This window comes from Macaca mulatta, chromosome 8 (assembly GCF_049350105.2).
Source record: "Macaca mulatta isolate MMU2019108-1 chromosome 8, T2T-MMU8v2.0, whole genome shotgun sequence".
NCBI classification, from domain to species: domain Eukaryota; kingdom Metazoa; phylum Chordata; class Mammalia; order Primates; family Cercopithecidae; genus Macaca; species Macaca mulatta.
The window spans coordinates 18771244-18788281 of record NC_133413.1 but is presented as its reverse complement, the minus strand read 5'-3'; the positions used below and the strand labels follow the sequence as shown (position 1 = coordinate 18788281).

General features: G+C 37.4%; 1 protein-coding gene across 3 annotated transcripts in view; it reads right to left on the bottom strand.

Moving 5' to 3' along the window:
• The window catches only part of ZDHHC2 (zinc finger DHHC-type palmitoyltransferase 2), a 91113-nt gene that overhangs the window by 26976 nt on the left and 47099 nt on the right, over positions 1 to 17038 (bottom strand). For 2 of the 3 annotated variants that reach the window (XM_015144810.3, XM_015144809.3), the window contains exons 2-6: positions 13934 to 13960; positions 12358 to 12452; positions 3208 to 3328; positions 1546 to 1615; positions 787 to 819 (exon numbers count right to left, since the gene is read on the bottom strand). In XM_015144810.3, coding sequence (XP_015000296.1) covers positions 787 to 819; positions 1546 to 1615; positions 3208 to 3328; positions 12358 to 12452; positions 13934 to 13955 — 341 coding nt within the window. In that variant the 5' untranslated portion in view covers positions 13956 to 13960. Of the gene's footprint in view, positions 1 to 786; positions 820 to 1545; positions 1616 to 3207; positions 3329 to 12357; positions 12453 to 13933; positions 13961 to 15857; positions 15970 to 17038 lie in introns of those variants that run through there. The other variant, XM_077943048.1, reaches the window with a different exon arrangement.

Sequence of the window (17038 nt, the reverse complement as noted above, 5' to 3'; positions counted from 1 at the left end):
CTGCTGCTAAGAGAACTGTTCCCTACATATATTTCCCCCTATACCTACTGTGGACTTGTGGGCATGTCTACCTTTCTGTAGAGCCATCCCTGAAAGAAGGCTTGAAGAGTAAGTAATACTCATGCCCAAATCCAACCTGGCCAGCAACTTGGGCATGACTATCAAAGACATGTGTACACTGAGATGAAAAATTATAGGAAAAGGAAGGAAAATTAACCTTACTAATCAGATCTTTCAAATAATCCTCTATTAAATTACCTAATTTCGTGACTGAGAAATATTAACAAATATTAATGAATTCTATGTGGAAAATCTTGTTTAAATGTATGTGTGCATTTGTATATCTGTGTAGTTGGTATTCTACTCCTTAATGTCAACTTTTGCGTAAAATAAATTGTTAAAAAGCTTTAGATGACGTAATTCTTTATAAAAACCTTCCAGTGAGGTACTAGGTCTAATTTACGTGTACATCTTTGTGTATATTTCTGTGGAGTATTCTGGAATCTCTATGTTTATGCACATGCATACAAAGAAAATCCTTTGTTCTGAGCTAACATGTGATATTAACTTTTATATTGTTAACCACTGGTTTTAAAAGTATTTCATGGAAACTCCCTTAAATAAAGGCTCTTTTAAGTTAATCAAACAAATATCAGAAACTAAATCTGAAAGTTCCTGCTATGTCAACTCAAGTAATATTTCATTTGTGAAAAGATTTACATGGGTGATTCAATTTATTAACATTTATAAGGGACACAAACTTGTTTAAATATACAGTCAACTCACCATGGGCAATGATGATCCATCTTCAAAATACATCTAAAAAACAAAGCAAAACAGAAAACCCAATACCCCATGAAATTTTAATCATATTACATTATAAAAATATAAATTATGGTTAGTTCAAAGAGCTGTGGCAAGTAAAATATTGCAAAATTATTTACTTATCTAAAAATTGGATAATATCAGAAGTTCTCATCTAAAATAAACACTATAGCCAATTCTTATAATAAGGTAACTTGAATTTGAAATATACATGCTTAAGATGCAAAGCAACTCATTTTCTAAAAACAATATAATGTATTAATATACAACTATCTTATGCTAAAGAAAGAACAAAACTGCAATGGATTTACAGAAAGTCTGGATAAAACTTCTTCAATATCAATCCTGACACCAAGTCATACTGTTCTTGGAGTATATTAAATATATAACAACATCTGACTGTCATGAAGTCAACTGAGTTATCTTTTTAAAAATGGAAAACACTCATAGAAGTATTTCCTAAATTGAACTAGCCAAGTCAGAACTGCTAAAAATCACATACTTCAGGGCACCGTGAATCTGGGGGCAAACTGACACTTGACTGTGGCCTCAGGCCTCACTGGCATGAATGCCAGCGGGTTATCCCAACTGTATTTCCTAAATCAAGGGCTGAGAAGCGAGAATATGGAGAAGATAATCAGGAAAACAGTGAGAAAAGAAACATAATGAAGAAAAAGACCACCAGCATGTAGATATTTTAGAAGTTAAAGGTTCTCTTACTTATCACAGACGGAGCAGTGATGGCAGCGATCTGGTTTTATAAGTTGGCATCTGTCACAGTATCGGATGGCTAGGGACAAAAAGCTCCACTTAGTCTTAGAGTTAACACTGAATTGAATATACAATTAAATGGCTTTTATCATCTCTTCAAATTTAAATTTTAAAAAGCATATAAAATTTAAATCTGGTAAAAAATAAGATATCTGATGCTGTTTAAACACAAAAATGGAATGACTTGCCTACAGCCACAGTTCTCTGGAGGTTTCACAAGAACAGAGAATCTCCTAAGGAAATTTTTCTGATGTTTTTTCAATTGTCAGTAGTTATAATAAGTGAGTCAGAAACAAATATAAGTAATATAAAAATCTTTTTTTTTTTGAGATGGAGTCTCACTGTCGCCCACGCTGGAGTGCAGCGGTGTCATCTCAGCTCACTGCAGCCTCTGCCTCCTGGGTTCAAGCAATTTTCCCACCTCAGCCTCCTGAGCTGAGTAGCTGGGACTACAGGTGTGCACCACCATGCCCAAGCTAATTTTTTTGTATTTTTAGTAGAGATGGGGTTTCACCATGTTGGTCAGGCTGGTCTCGAACTCCTGACCTCAGGTGATCCACCTGCCTCAGCCTCCCACAGTGCTGGGAGTATAGGTGTATGAGTCACCACACAGAGTCACAAATCTTAATGAGTTTTTCTTTCTTTCTTTCTTTTTTACATTTTTATTTATTTTATTTTTTAGGGACAGGGTCTCATTCTGTCACCCAGGCAGCAGTGCAGTGGTGCAATCACAGCTCATTGCAACTTCTAACTCCTGGGCTCAAGCAATCCTCCACCTCAGGTTCCCAAGTTGCTGGGATTATAGGCACAAGCCACTGTATCTGTCCATTAAAGAGATATTTTACATATTTTTTTCATAGTAAGTCTTTGAAACCAGTGTGTATTTTATACTTAGAGCACATCTCAATTTGAACTGGCCATATTTTAAGTGCTCAACAGCCACATGGGGCTAGCAGCTACCATAATGGGCAGCACAGGTCTGAAGCCACAGAAGTTCTGGGCAAGTCTTGGTGGGTAAGCATCACTAGTCCATGGACATCAGTTGTAAGACAATTATTTAATTGGATAGTTGTCAAATTACCTTAAAGTATGTCCCAAGTAAGAGATTTGTTAATTTACTACATTTGTAAGAAAATTTTAAAGAGAGATAAAAAATTATACCAATACCTAAATGAAATTTTACATCACCTATATGACTGTTCTAAATTTATGAAAAAATACTTGTAAAAGTATTCATTTTATATTCATTACAGACACTGCTGCCTTAAATTAAATACGTATAGGAAAGTCTACAATAAAAACCTTAAACATGAATACTACTATAAATCAAGATTTCAGCAGTTCTCACATCTTCACTGAGTCATAACTAAGTAGGCAGAACAGGATTAAAGTCAGTTCTGATTTCCTTGAGATCTCTTTGCCCACAGTGTTATTCAGGTTTCCATTCTGTTTTATGGAATCATTCAGGAAAGATTTAACAGCAGTGCAAGAAATAACACAGTATTCTGAAATGAGTGTTTTACCATTTCAAGTATATAAACACATTTTCTTACAGTCACCTTAATGATGTTATTTGCATACCATTGCAAAGCACCCATTATTGACATTTACCTCCAGACATGGTCCTGGTATAGATGGGAAGATCCTTGGCTGCTCGCCTAAGAACTTCCTGATGGGCTTCTCCTCTTGGCTCTCTCTCCAACAATTCTTTCTCTGCATAAGAGAGATGGAACTGTGGAATACATTTAAATTTTAATCAGTATTTTCAAAGAAATAACATATTGGTTTTCTCTACCACACCCGGAAAAGGGTATTTATAAAATATTAATGGTATATTGTACATTCAAAGAGACAATAGAGTTTGAAATCTGGGCAAGTCTGTTCACCTTACAGGTCATTCACTTATGCATCTAGTAAAAGGGTATAATACTAGTAATCATAATACCATTATACCTACTTCCTCTGGTGTTTGTGTAACTCAAAAGGAACAGAGTACATAAAAATGCTTATAAACCACAGAGTTCCAACAAAATATTAGTTATACTGATAGATAAAATGGCCCAATGAATAAATAAAACTCAATGAATAAATTTTTCATTTAGATCATTAAGAACAAATGTAGAAAATCCATTAAGCATATTTTCTTATTTAAGTGAGTTTTAACTTAGCGATAATCCTTACATGAAATCTCCCACAGCACTTCTAAAGGGTCTAATTATTTATTTTACTTCTTATACTGACAATTTGGTCCAGCTAATTTTAAAATATTTGAGAAAAATAAAATTTTGGCTCCTGTTTAATAATATACATATAAATATATATCTTACACACACACACACACACACACACACACACACCCCTGTATAAATTTCTATAAATGTGTGTCAGGAGACATGTACAAGAAAAATCTCAGTATCATTGCTTGAAATATAAAAAACCTAAACACAACTCAAATGTCCATCCATCAAAAGGATGATCGATAAACTGGGGTATGATATATTCAAATAATGGAATAGTACTGGCATTTAACAGTTAATAAACTATAGTTGTGTACAGCAAAGCAAAGAACCTCAATATAATGAACATTAAACAATCTTCCAGAACATATATACAATGATTCCATTCATCTAATTTTAAAACCAGCAAGCTAAAGAACATATACATTGTTGTTCAGAGATACATATACATGTGAAAAAATTATAAAGAAAAAGGAATAGAAAATGCAGGATAGTTGTTACATTTTGAGGAATAAAGGGAAACAGCTGACAGACGCACAGCAGAGATGGAAAATGTGAACAGTGTTTGACATACTGGCTCAGTGACTGCTCACATGTTTTCACTTGATTATTCTTTAAGAAGTGCATTATATATATGTTTTTGTATATATGCAATAATATGCATGAAATATTTTACAATTTAAAAAACTTTTAAAAAGTGATATGTCAGTGAAATAATCTACTATAAAGACAGATGCACACGTATGTTTACTGCGGCACTATTCACAATAGCAAAGACTTGGAACCAACCCAAATGCCCATCAATAATAGACTGGATAAAGAACATGTGGCACATACATACCATGGAATACTATGCAGCCATTAAAAAGGATGAGTTAATGTACTTTGCAGGGACATGGATGAAGCTGGAAGCCATCATTTTCAGCAAACTAACACAGGAACAGAAAACCAAACACCACATGTTCTCATTCATAAGTGGGAGTTGAACAATAAGAACACATGGACACCGGGAGGGGAACATCACACACCAGGGCCTGTCAGTGGGTAGGGGCCTAGGAGAGGGATAGAACTACGATAAATACCTAATGTAGACGATGGGTTGATGGGTGCAACAAACCACCATGGCAAACCTCCATGTTCTGCACATGTACCCCAGAACTTAAAGAAAAATAAAAAATGCTAATAAGCCACTGACGGACTATTAAATTTAAAAAACGGGGAACAGGTACACTCTGAATATCAAAATAAAACTAGAAAGGTTTTTGTCTGCAGTATCTGTATCACTGATAGCAGCTCTGGACCCGCCCAGGGCCTGAGGAAACTCTCCACCCTGAAGGGAAGGACACAAGCCTAACTGACTTTGCCACCTACTTACTGCAGAGCCCTTCAGCCTTGAGTGAACATAGATGGAGGAGCCAGGTAGTGGACACAGCGGGCCTTGGGCGAGACCCAATGCTATTCTGACTTTGGGTCTGACTGAGCACAGTCCCAGTGGTGTTGGCCACAGAGATGCCATGTCACCCCTCCACCAGCTCCTGGCAGCTGAGCAGAGAGAGAGAGAGAGGCTCTGTTTATTTAAAAGAATGTAAGGCAGAAGAACAAGAGTCTCTGCCTGGTAATCCAGAGACTTCTTCTAAATCTTCTCCAAGACCACCAAGGCAGTACACATCTACCAGTCTGTAAGAACCACAGTATTACTAGGACTGGGGTACCTCCTAATGCAGATACAGCTTAGATCACAACACCTAACCTGGAAAGCCTTCCCAAGGAGGAGAAATACTAAAATTTATATGGAATCACAAAAGACCCAGAACAGCCAAAACTATCCTGAGTAAAAAGAACAAAACTGGAAGATCACATTACCTGACTTCAAATTACACTACAGAGTTTAGTGTAAGGGAATAACCTGAATAGCATGGTACTGGCATAAGACTAGCACTTGCACAGAGTAACCAAAATAGCACGGTATTGGTAGACCAATGGAAAAGAAGAGAGAACCCAGAAACAAATCCACACATCTACAGTAAACTCGTTTTCAACAAAGCTGCCAAGAACACACACTGGGGAAAAGGCAGTCTCCAATAAGCGCCGCTGGGGAAACCAGATCTTCATATGTAGAAGAATGAAATGAGAGCCATCTCTCTTGCCCTACACAAAAATCAAAATGGATTAAAGACTTACATCTAAGACCTCAAATTACGAAACCAGTAAAAGAAAATATTGGGGAAACTCTCCAACGCATTGGCGTGGGCAAGGATTTCTTGAGTCATATCCCACAAGCACAGGCAACCAAAGCAAAAGCGGACAAATGGGATCGCATCAAGTTAAAAGGCTTTTGTACAGCAAAGGAAACAATCAACCAAGTGAAAAGACAACCCACAGAATGGGAGAAAATACTTGTCAACTCCCCATCTGATAAAGGATTAATATCCAGAATGTATAAGGAGCTCAAACAACCCTATAGGAAAAAATCTAATAGTCCAATTTACAAATGAGCAAAAGATCTGAATAGACATTTCTCAAAAGAAGATACACAGAGGGCAAACAGGTAATATGAAGATATGCTCAATATCCATGGCCATCAGAGAAATGCGAATCAAAACTACAATGAGATATCGCACCCCAGTTAAAATAGCTTTTATGCAAAAGACAGGCAAAGGGGAGGTGCAGCGGCTCATGCCTATAATCGCAGCACTTTGGGAGGCCAAGGCGGGAGGATCATTTGAGCCCAGGAGTTTGAGGCCAGCCTAGGCAACACAGCAAAATCTCGTCTCTACAAAAAATAAATAATAATAAAAAAAGATAGGCATGGTGATGTATGCCTATAGTCACAGCTACTTAGGGGGCTGAGGCGGGACTACTGCTCGAACCCAGGAAGTCAAAGCTGCAGTGAGCTGTGATTGCAGCACTGCACTCCAGCCTGGACAATAGAGCAAGACCTTGTCTCAAACAATAATAATAAAATAAAATAAAGGCAATAACGAACGCTGGTGAGGTAGTGGAGAAACGGGAACCCTTGTATACTGTTGGTGGCAATGTAAATTAGAACTACTACAATGGGTTTCTCAAAAAGCCAAAAATAGAGCTACCATATGACCAGCAATCCTACTGTTAGTGTATACCTAAAAGAAAGGAAACAAGTATGTTGAGATAATCTGCACACCCATGTTTATTGTAGCACTATTTCCAATAGCCAAGATTTGAAAGGAACCTCAGTGTCCATCAATGGATGAATGGATAATGAAAATGTGGTGTTTACTTACACAATGGAATATATTCAGTCACAAAAAAAAGAATGAGATCCCATCATTTGCAACAACATGAATGGAACTCGAGGTCATTACGTTAAGTAAAATAAGCAGGGCAGAGAAATACAAACTTAGCAAGTTCTCACTTACTTGTGGGAGCTAAAAATAAAAACAACTAAACTCATAGAGATAGAGAATAAAAGGATGGCAACCAGAGGCTGGGAAGGGTAGTGAGGAACTGGGACAGAAGTGGAGATGGTTAATGGTACCAAAACCAAAAAAGTTAGAAAGAATGAATAAGGCTGGGCACAGAGGCTCACACCTGTAATCCCAGCACTTTGGGAGGCCGAGGCCAGCGGATCATTTGACGTAAGGAGTTCGAGACCCAGCCTGGTCAACATGGCGAAACCCCATCTCTATTAAAAATACAAAAATTAGGGCCAGGCGCCATGGTTCACGCCAGTAATCCCAGCACTTTGGGAGGTCGAGGTGGGCAGATCACAAGGTTAGGAGTTTTGAGACCAGCCTAGCCAACATGGTGAAACTTCGTCTCTACTAAAATACTAAAAATACAAAAGTTAGCCGGGCGTGGTGACATACACCTGTAATGCCAGCTACTCGGGAGGCTGAGGCAAGAGAATCGCTTGAAACCGGAAGGCGGAGGTTGCAGTGAGCTGAGATTGTGCCACTGCACTCCAGCCTGGGTGACAGAGTGAAATTCCACCTCAAAAAAAAAAAAAAGAAAAAAAGAAAAAAAGAAAGAATGAGACCTAGTATTTGATAGCACAATAGGGTGGCTACAGTCAATAATAATTTAATTGTACTTTTTAAAATAACTGAGTATAATGGGATTTGTTAACACAAAATATAAATGCTTGTGGTGATCGATACCCCATTTACCCTGATGTGATCATTACACATTGCATGCCTGTATCAAAATACCTCATGTACCCCATAAATATATATACCTATTAGGTACTCACGATTTTTTTTTAATTACAAAGAAATTTAGAATGTAAAGTGCTTGAATTGGTGTAATGGATTGTTCTCTTTTTTTTCTTTTTGCCTGGTCTCTATTTTCAAAATATAATTTAGTGCAGTTATATTACTTTTACATGGAGAAAACCTTACCAATGAAAAACTATTATCACTTTAACAATCTTGCTATGAAAAAGGCAAATTTTAATTCACATGTTCTAAGTTCAGGACCCTCATTTTACAAGCGAGAGGTCTCTAACAGCTGATCAATTAAAAGAATAGCCCAAGACCTTGCATTTTATAAAGGCAATATTCTAAGGTTCTTAACCACCAAACAAGGGCTCTTTCTTCCTAACAGTAGTCTCCAAACTCCTTTGATCATGTTCCCCTAACTGCAAAAAATTAAAAAATTATGCGAGATCACGCTGCTAACAGATGAGTATTTATTGGTAATATTCTTTTTTTCTTTTTGTTTTTTGAGACGGAGTCTCGATCTGTCGCCCAGGCTGGAGTGCAATGGTGCGATCTCAGCTCACTGCAACCTCCGCCTCCCAGGTTCGTGTATTGGTATATACTTTATCAGCTAATATCTTATGTACCTCATATACAAAACTTTAAAAATACAAATATTAAATCATATGTACAAAATTTTTTGCTATATTTTCCCCCATGCTGCAACTGAAGTCCTGGGCACTCACACCCCATTGTGCTTACTCTCCATACTAGAGCATGGTGTAGTGGAAAGAAAGTGTCCCTGAGGGTTGAAAGGACTTTTGTCTGAAACTTAGCTCTCCCACACAGTAGCACTAGATACCTTAATTATTTCCTGCTCAAAGCCAATGGCTCCATCTGTAAAATAGTAAAAAATAATATCTATCTCACACAGTTGTATGAATAAGGTATATCTTTTGTAGAAAAATCATGCAACAAAGCCTGATGCTGTTATAATGTCACTGACTGTCATCAGTTTTGACTGCTCCTTCAATGCTGTGTGCTCTCTTCTGTGTTTGTTTCATTTCCTTTTGACACTCTGTCCAATCCACTATTTCAAACCTTCTCTACTCTCCCAACCCTTAATTAACCCACTTACCTCTTCATTGTTAGCCAGTGATGTCATATATAATGTTAGAGAGAAGTTAGAAGTCACTTCAACTTCCTGCCAAAGCCATAAAAATAAACCTGCCTCTGTATGCATAACTTCTTCCCCACTTTCAGTCACTTAAGAAATATCTCCTGAGTACCTTCTACAGGTCAGACACTGCTTTAGGCCCCGGTGATGAAGCAGTGAACAAAGATAAATTTCACGCCCTCATGGAACTTACATTCTAGTGATGGTGTATTTTTAAAAGTATTCAACAAATAAATATGGAGCGTGTTGCATGATGGTAAATGGTAAGGAGAAAAATCCAGGAAGGTAAGGTGCAGGGAATACCGAGGGTTGGGGGGTTGCTATTCTATGCTGAGTCATCACAGATAGCCTCAATGATAAGGTATCATTTGTAAAAAGACATCCAAAAAGTGAGAGATTTGCCTTGTCTTTTGAAAGGATTACTTTGGCTACTGTGTTGAAAATACACAAGAGGAGGCCAAAAACAAAAACAAAAACAGAAACAAAAACCTGTTAAGAGGCTACTGCAAATGTATAAACGAGAGAGGACGGTGGCTTGGACCAGGGTGGGAGCAGGGACTAGTGCGGGACATGAGTTCACACTGTGGCCATACCCTGAGGGTGACGGTATAGAATGTTCTGATTGACTAGATGTGGCATCTGAGAGAAAAAACATAGCCAAGGATGACACCAATGTTTCAGGCCTGAACAGAAGAGTGAAATCGTCATTACGGAGATAAGAAAACTTTAGGACTAGGAGAACTGGGGAATGAAACAAGAAATGAGAAGTTTGTTTTCAGTTTTGTTGACCCTGAAATTTCTATTAGATGTGAAAATAGGTAGCTGGAAATGTGTCAGGTGTTTATTAGCAAGCACCAGGCTAACATATTAATCTGAGAGCTGCAGTACTGGGGTGACACAGTAAGTCAGAGAAATAAACGAAATCTACAAGGGAATAAATGCAGATATATAAGAAAAGAGGTCCAGGGATTAAGCTCTGGAACATTCCCATGCTTTGGCAGTCTAGGAGCTGAAGAGGAACCAGCAAAGGAGACCAAGAAGGAGCTGCCAGCAGGAATGGAAAAAAAATGTATTATTTCAGTGAGAAAGGGGTAAGAATATTTTGGAAAGGAAATAATGCCATGTTGTACACAGGAAACTACGTGCAGTTAAGAACTACTAGAGTATAAAGTGGAAAGTCAGAAACTGAGATAAGAGCTGCTATTGCTAGGCAGGACAGACTGAGCTTTCCCCTGTGGGATATGTGGAATCGCAATAGACACAAGCAGTAGAGGGAAGGCGGTACATCGGTTTTTAGGTGGACCACTCCAGCTTCAGGGTATTGGATGAAGTTATGCGGGGTTCTGGGGAGGAAAGGTAGGCAAGGCTGTAAACAGAAAACCTTAAGATAGTTTTCCAGTATAACCAGACAAACATGGCCAAAAGTAGATGACAGGCCATCAGGCACAGATCTAAAACGAGAGAAACATAATTATCATTATAATATGCAAATACAGACTAAAATTACGGTATTCACAAACGATCTGTTTTAAAATAACCAAATTACCAGGAGAAGAATACAATGTCTCAGACAAGGGAGACGATGAAGACCCAGAATTAGAGCAGTGATAAACTGACCATTAACTGACACAAGCAAGAGATGAGTCACAGTCTGGGGAAGGAGAAGGTGATGACTCCTGTTTTTGATGTTTTGTATTTGAGGTGTCAGTGGAATTATTAAGAAGCTATGCTTGGCAGGGGGCACATAAGTTTGAAATTTAAGGGGCAGTTTAGAACTCAAAATAGATTTGGGAGTTATCAATAGGGAGGTTGTATGTAAACTACCAGAGTGGATGAGATTACCTATGATAGAAGTTAGTATTTTTTTTCCAACCTACTACTAAGGACAGGATGAAGGTAAGAGAGATGATGGAAAAGAAGCAAATGTGGTAGGAGGAAAGAAAAAAAACAGACTGGGAAAGAAAAAGAAGTGGAGAATAGAAGAAAAACAGGCGATAGATAGATAGATAGAGCATTCTAAGCCAGGCATACCATTAATTCTGTGCAAATATCTGGTTTTTACTATCCTCTCCCAAGCCAAATAGCATATTTATTGGCTTTTTTTGACCAAAGTTTCATTTCAAACTGATTACTTCAGGAAACTGTCTACAGTGATGCTTTTTTTTTTCTTTTTTTTCTTTTTACCTTGGCTTACTAAAACTACACCAATACCACTGTTAGCAAAGTATATTTTTATTCAACAATGTACTGGGCTATCTGCCAAGGACACAAAAATTAGTGAGACACAATTCTTTGCCCCAAGAATGTTTAGCCAGGATGAATGATCCACAGACAGACAGAATGATCTTTTCAACACGTAAATCTGATCCATCACTCTACTTAAAACCCTCTGGAGCAGAGATTGCTAGCTGTCTCTCAGTAACCAGCTTTCTCTTCTTCTCTCATGTTTAACATGGCCATCGAGAAGAAAGTCTGCACTCCCATCTTCTGTGTGGGTAGATGTGGCCATATAACTAACTTCTAAATGTAAGCGGAAATGACATCAGGAATGTCTAGAAAGTGTTCTTGAAGAGAAGGACATTTACTTCTCCTCTTTCCTACTTTCTTTAGTCTGCTGGCTGCAATGTAGATGCGATGGCTGGAACTGCAGCATCCGTCTTAGACCAAGAGGGGGCCTTGGAAATGGAGGCTACACGTGGCAGAGAAACAAGACAGAAGGAGTGTGGGCACCTGGAAGCTGTGGACTAGCTACGGACTTTTTCAATGCAGAGAAAACTAACTAAGCCATTATTTTGTTGTTATTGTTTTTCTGGTGGCTAAGAACCAACTAATACACCTTTAATATGATAATTATCACAGAATTATGTCTACCTTCCAGCTCTATTTTATTATCTATCTTTGTCTACCTATCCATCCATCCTGATGTATGACTGTAAAGTGGAAATGGAATTCATAACAGATTTAATACAGAGAATGCAGTGCTCATCGGGTGAAAAATAGTATTTCCAAGTGAAAATTCAAGTATTTATTAAGACATACTAATTTTTTAATCTAAAAAGTCACTACACTCAATAAGTGTGCAACATTAAAAATAAAATTCATTCTTCAATAATACATCAGTATTATTGATTTCTATCTTTAGAATAATTTTGTTAATATTTTAACTTACTTCTTTTGAAGGATTCATTGGTAATGTAAAGATAGTTTTCCAGTAAGACCAGACAAACATTCCAAAAAGTAGATGATAGGCCATCAGGCACACAACTAAAATGAGAGAAACATAATTATCATTATAATATGCAAATACAGACTAAAATTATGGTATTCACAAAAGATCTGCTTGTTTTAAAATAACCAAATTACCAATTATAATAAATTATGAAAGTTCCTTTACTTCACACTAGAATAAACACAACTCAATGATTTCCAAAGCCAAGAGTTTTTAAAAAAAATTCCTAAATGCATAATGAGATCTATGCCCATGAATAAAAGCCTCCCATCTGTAGACAGACCATCTATTGGCAAAATCACTGACAAGGACCTTTTCTAAATTGTAAATATAAGGCAGTTACGCCTGCAACTTTAATTAGCAAACACTGCATTAAAAACAAGTGTTAAAGCACTCAGGCTTTAAGAACTTTGCTTTAATGACATAGATAACAAAGGCAGTTCCTACTTGAGAAGCTGTTTGCTTATTTCCTTGGCTCTAGTCAAAGCTGGTGTAATGATAACATATTTAAAAGGAGAACCTCTGGATAAGCGGGAGTTCAAGTGTCTTATTTATCACACGGGACAATTGTTTTAAAAAAGTGTTCTGAATGCTTTTTTTCAGTAATGCATATAAACACATTCTGGGTGGTGTTAGAAAGTCTTCAAATACTATGCAAAATTTTCTTTTCTTTTCTGTCCTTTTTTTTTTGAGATAGGGTCTCACTCTGTCGCCCAGGCTGGAGAGCACCCTGGGGCTCAAGCAATCCTCCTACCTCAGCCTCCTGAGTGGCTGGAATTACAGGTATGCTCCATCACACCTGGCTACATTTTGTATTTTTCTTTTTTTTTTTTTTTTAAGCAGCGACAGGGTTTTACCATGTTGGCCAGGCTGGTCTTGAACTCCTGACCTCAAATGATCTGCCTTCTTTGGCCTCTCAAAGTGTTGACATTACAGGCGTGAGCCACTGTGCCCAGCCCAAATTTTAAATATTAATTTTGTATATGGTGATAATGATTCCTTCTGGGTAATACATTAATACACAATTTAATTCTATAAGACATCATTGAACAAAATATGCTAATTTAAATATAGCATATTTGGCATTTTAAAACTTTAATAGCAATTTTTAATTTTTCTAAAGAATGATGATACTTACAGAATCATTAAAAATTTGAATTATTCAATAAGGCACTTAAATCAGTGTGAGATGACTAAAGCCCACGATACTTTTCATAAATTATGTAGGTGAGTCAGTTACAAGTTAATAGTCCAAATTACGAAAGGAAATTGTTGATATCCCTATACCTCAAAGCCTTAAGAATCTCTGGCACAATGACAGCCATTTCAGGATAGAATTTGCCAAGTGTCTGACAGAATTCAATCTGCAAACTTAAGAGAAATGAGATATCTTTAACTCTAGCTTGTCTTCACATTCTCAAAGAATAATTTATTAATCCCAACCAAATCTAAGTGAATACAATTGTTTCTTTCAAATTATTTTAAAAATCTATAACATTAATGTCATCTAGCTTACCTTGTTCACCAGTGTTTTCCATGGACACTGGAAATAGAAAAAATGTAATAGGTTATATGAAGCTTATAGCAAACAGGGCTTGACACAGACATAAGGCATTTAACTAGCTTAATAATTTGGCTTCCCTTCAAACCAACATTCTCTAAACATTTACTCAATTTTATTTGGAGGAGAGGTGAGCACAGATTGGAGAGAGGGTGGAGGAAAAGGCTGGAGGCTGCAATCAGCCATGCCTCCATTGCACACTTCAGCCCTGGCTCCTGCGCTGCGGAACAAAACTTGTCAAGTGTGCCCCTTGGGGGTCTTTCTTCTGTATCATTTGGTTGATTGGTTTTCCTTCCAACTATAGAGTTCAGATAAAAGCAGTGCTCTCCAGGTCATTACATTTCCACAGGCATTTATTGCTCTTGATACATTGGCAACCACCTGGTGAGCTTTCCACAAAGAATAAAATGTTGTGTCCGCAGCAGATACTCTTTCTCCCCCCCTAATTTCTAAAAGTACAAATGCTTATGCACAGTGATTTTACGTGCTCCCTATTGCACAATGAGAGAGAGGCCAGGCAGTGCTGGGAAACTGCCGTTCCTCAGGGGTTGTTGTAAATATTCCAAGCTAGCAGGTATTATGGATTAGGACAGGGGCCACAAGTGCTAAAGCAAGCTGCAACGAGAAGCTGTATTTAGTAATCGAGACATTTGTATGCCTTTTGTATTGTCTGTGTGTTTTCCCATTTGGTCTCTCTCTTTGTACAAGAGTCTTTGGAAGTTTTGCCCTATCTCAGCTGTACCAAGTCTGACTCTGTATATTTTTGTCCTTATTCAGCTTTCAAAATGGCACAGGATCTCAGGACTTGGTGCTGGAATGAAATGCCACCGCCTTCTGAAGTCTGGAACCAGAGGGTAGTGTGAGAAGTTTTGAAGATTGCACAGTCCAACCAATCTCCTGCCCAAGACAGCTATTGAATATAAGTTCAGGCATTTCTAGAGCTAGCAGGAGCCTGTAGTTTTTTGGAGGGCAGCCCGTTCCATTATTGGATTGCCCTAAGAATAAGAAAATTCATCCTTCCAGTGTTTTGAAATTTGCTGCTTTGTGACTTTTGCCTGTGATATCAAGGCTTCCAAACCATAGCAATAAACAGAAAATCTAAATGACAAATCTTCACATACTTGACGTTATTGTGTCCCCCTTAAACGTTCTAGTTTAAACCAACTAATATATGGTTTCCAGATCTCTTACCAACCTAGATGTGGCATCTGTAAATGCTTCCTAGCTTCTCCACTCCCTTTAACATTTCTGATCTCCAGAATGAGACAGGCAGGCGTGGATGATCTGTGACTCACAAATGGCCTGTTCTACAAGCCCGCTTGTAAATCAGAGGCTAGTCAGTTTGCTTTCCCATCGAATCCCTGAAGCGGCTCAGCTGAGGGCACAGGAAAGGCTTGAGGCAAGTCTGTTTTTTAATATCTGAACCTACTGCCCCAGCTATGCATTTCCCTCTAGACACGGACTACCCTGTTTTCAAAAGCGCTCCAAAATTGACAACTCTTTTCCGGATCAAAAGTTCCAATCCTTCAGGGGAGCTAATCCAAGGAAAGGAAAAGCAATTTGACTCCATTTGTGCATTTATATACAAACAACCCTTATTAACCATTCCAGAGGTGCTGGTGCTTTCATAAAAATGTGTTTGCTACTCCACTGACTCGAGTTGAGAGAACTGAAAACTGTAAAACAAAATGACATTTTAAAAAAGGTATAGTTGGGGGCTGCGCACAGTGGCTCCCACCTGTAATCCCAGCATTTTGGGAGGCCAAGGCCAGCACATGGATCACCTGAGGTCAAGAGTTTGAGACCAGCCTGGCCAACATGGCAAAAACCCCATCTCTACTAAAAATACAAAAAATTAGTTGGGTGTGGTGACATGCACCTGTAATCCCAGCTATTCAGAGGCTGAGGCAGGAGAATCGCTTGAACCTGGGAGGCGAAGGTTGCAGTAAGCCAACATTGCACCACTGCAATCCAGTCTGGGCGACACAGCGAGACTCTGTCTCGAAAAAAAACAGAAGGAAAGGTGTAGTTGGTATGAGTTGCTAATCTTTTTGACCTGGACCAATACTTTATTAGCTTGATATGCATTCAAAGACTTTGTTTTTAAGGTTTTTTTTTTTTTGCCATTCACAGCTTGCTTTTCCCTAAATGTAATTCAAAATCCACAGAAGTTCTATTTTTAAAAAAGTACACAACTTATACATAAATACATGCTTATAGTAAATAATTCTGTAACATTTGTAGAATGGAATGGAACAGTTCAAAAGGCTGTATCCAATTACACTTTCACCAAGATTATGAGCCTGTTCAATTTCCTGTAAACATAAGCCTGCTTGATATTTGTCAACATCATAGGCCAAAATAAAAATCATTATTTTAGCGTTCATTACCATTATTATTAGTGCAGTTTGGCATTATTTTTAAAATATGATGACTGGGATTTCCTTTCTCTTCTAAGTGAATGATTATTTTTCTGTTGGCTTACTTAGTTATTGAGAGCCTTTTATGTATTCTGGACAGAAATCTCATATCTGTTATGTATACTACAAATAAAGTTGCATATAGCTATTTTAAATGATTTAATAAGTACTAGCAACATTTTTTATCACTTGCCACTGGTTAAGTAACATTATCAAAGTTTGCAAATTAACTTATTTCATTAACAGATATAGACTATACAAGGTTTTGCTTTGTGATACTCAGGAAATGAATGTTCTCTCAACCATGTTTACTTAGTTAGTAAATTAGTGATTTACCTTGTAATTTTCAGTTTAATGGCAGAGTTGTCAAGTTCAAAGTTTCCTTTCTCACAGTGTAAAAACACATACAAAGTTATTGTCAAATGCAAATATTTTTGTTCAAAAGTTACTGTTTAAGATTGCTCAAATTTAGCCTCAAACACTTTTCTAATACATATGTATATAAAGATAATATATGAAAAATAGAGACTCATTTTTGAAACAATATAGATAGTAATCAAATATAATACATTTATTTATAACAATACAAAAACTAAATAGCAATACTGAACATAATTGGGACAGATCTTCTAAAAATAAC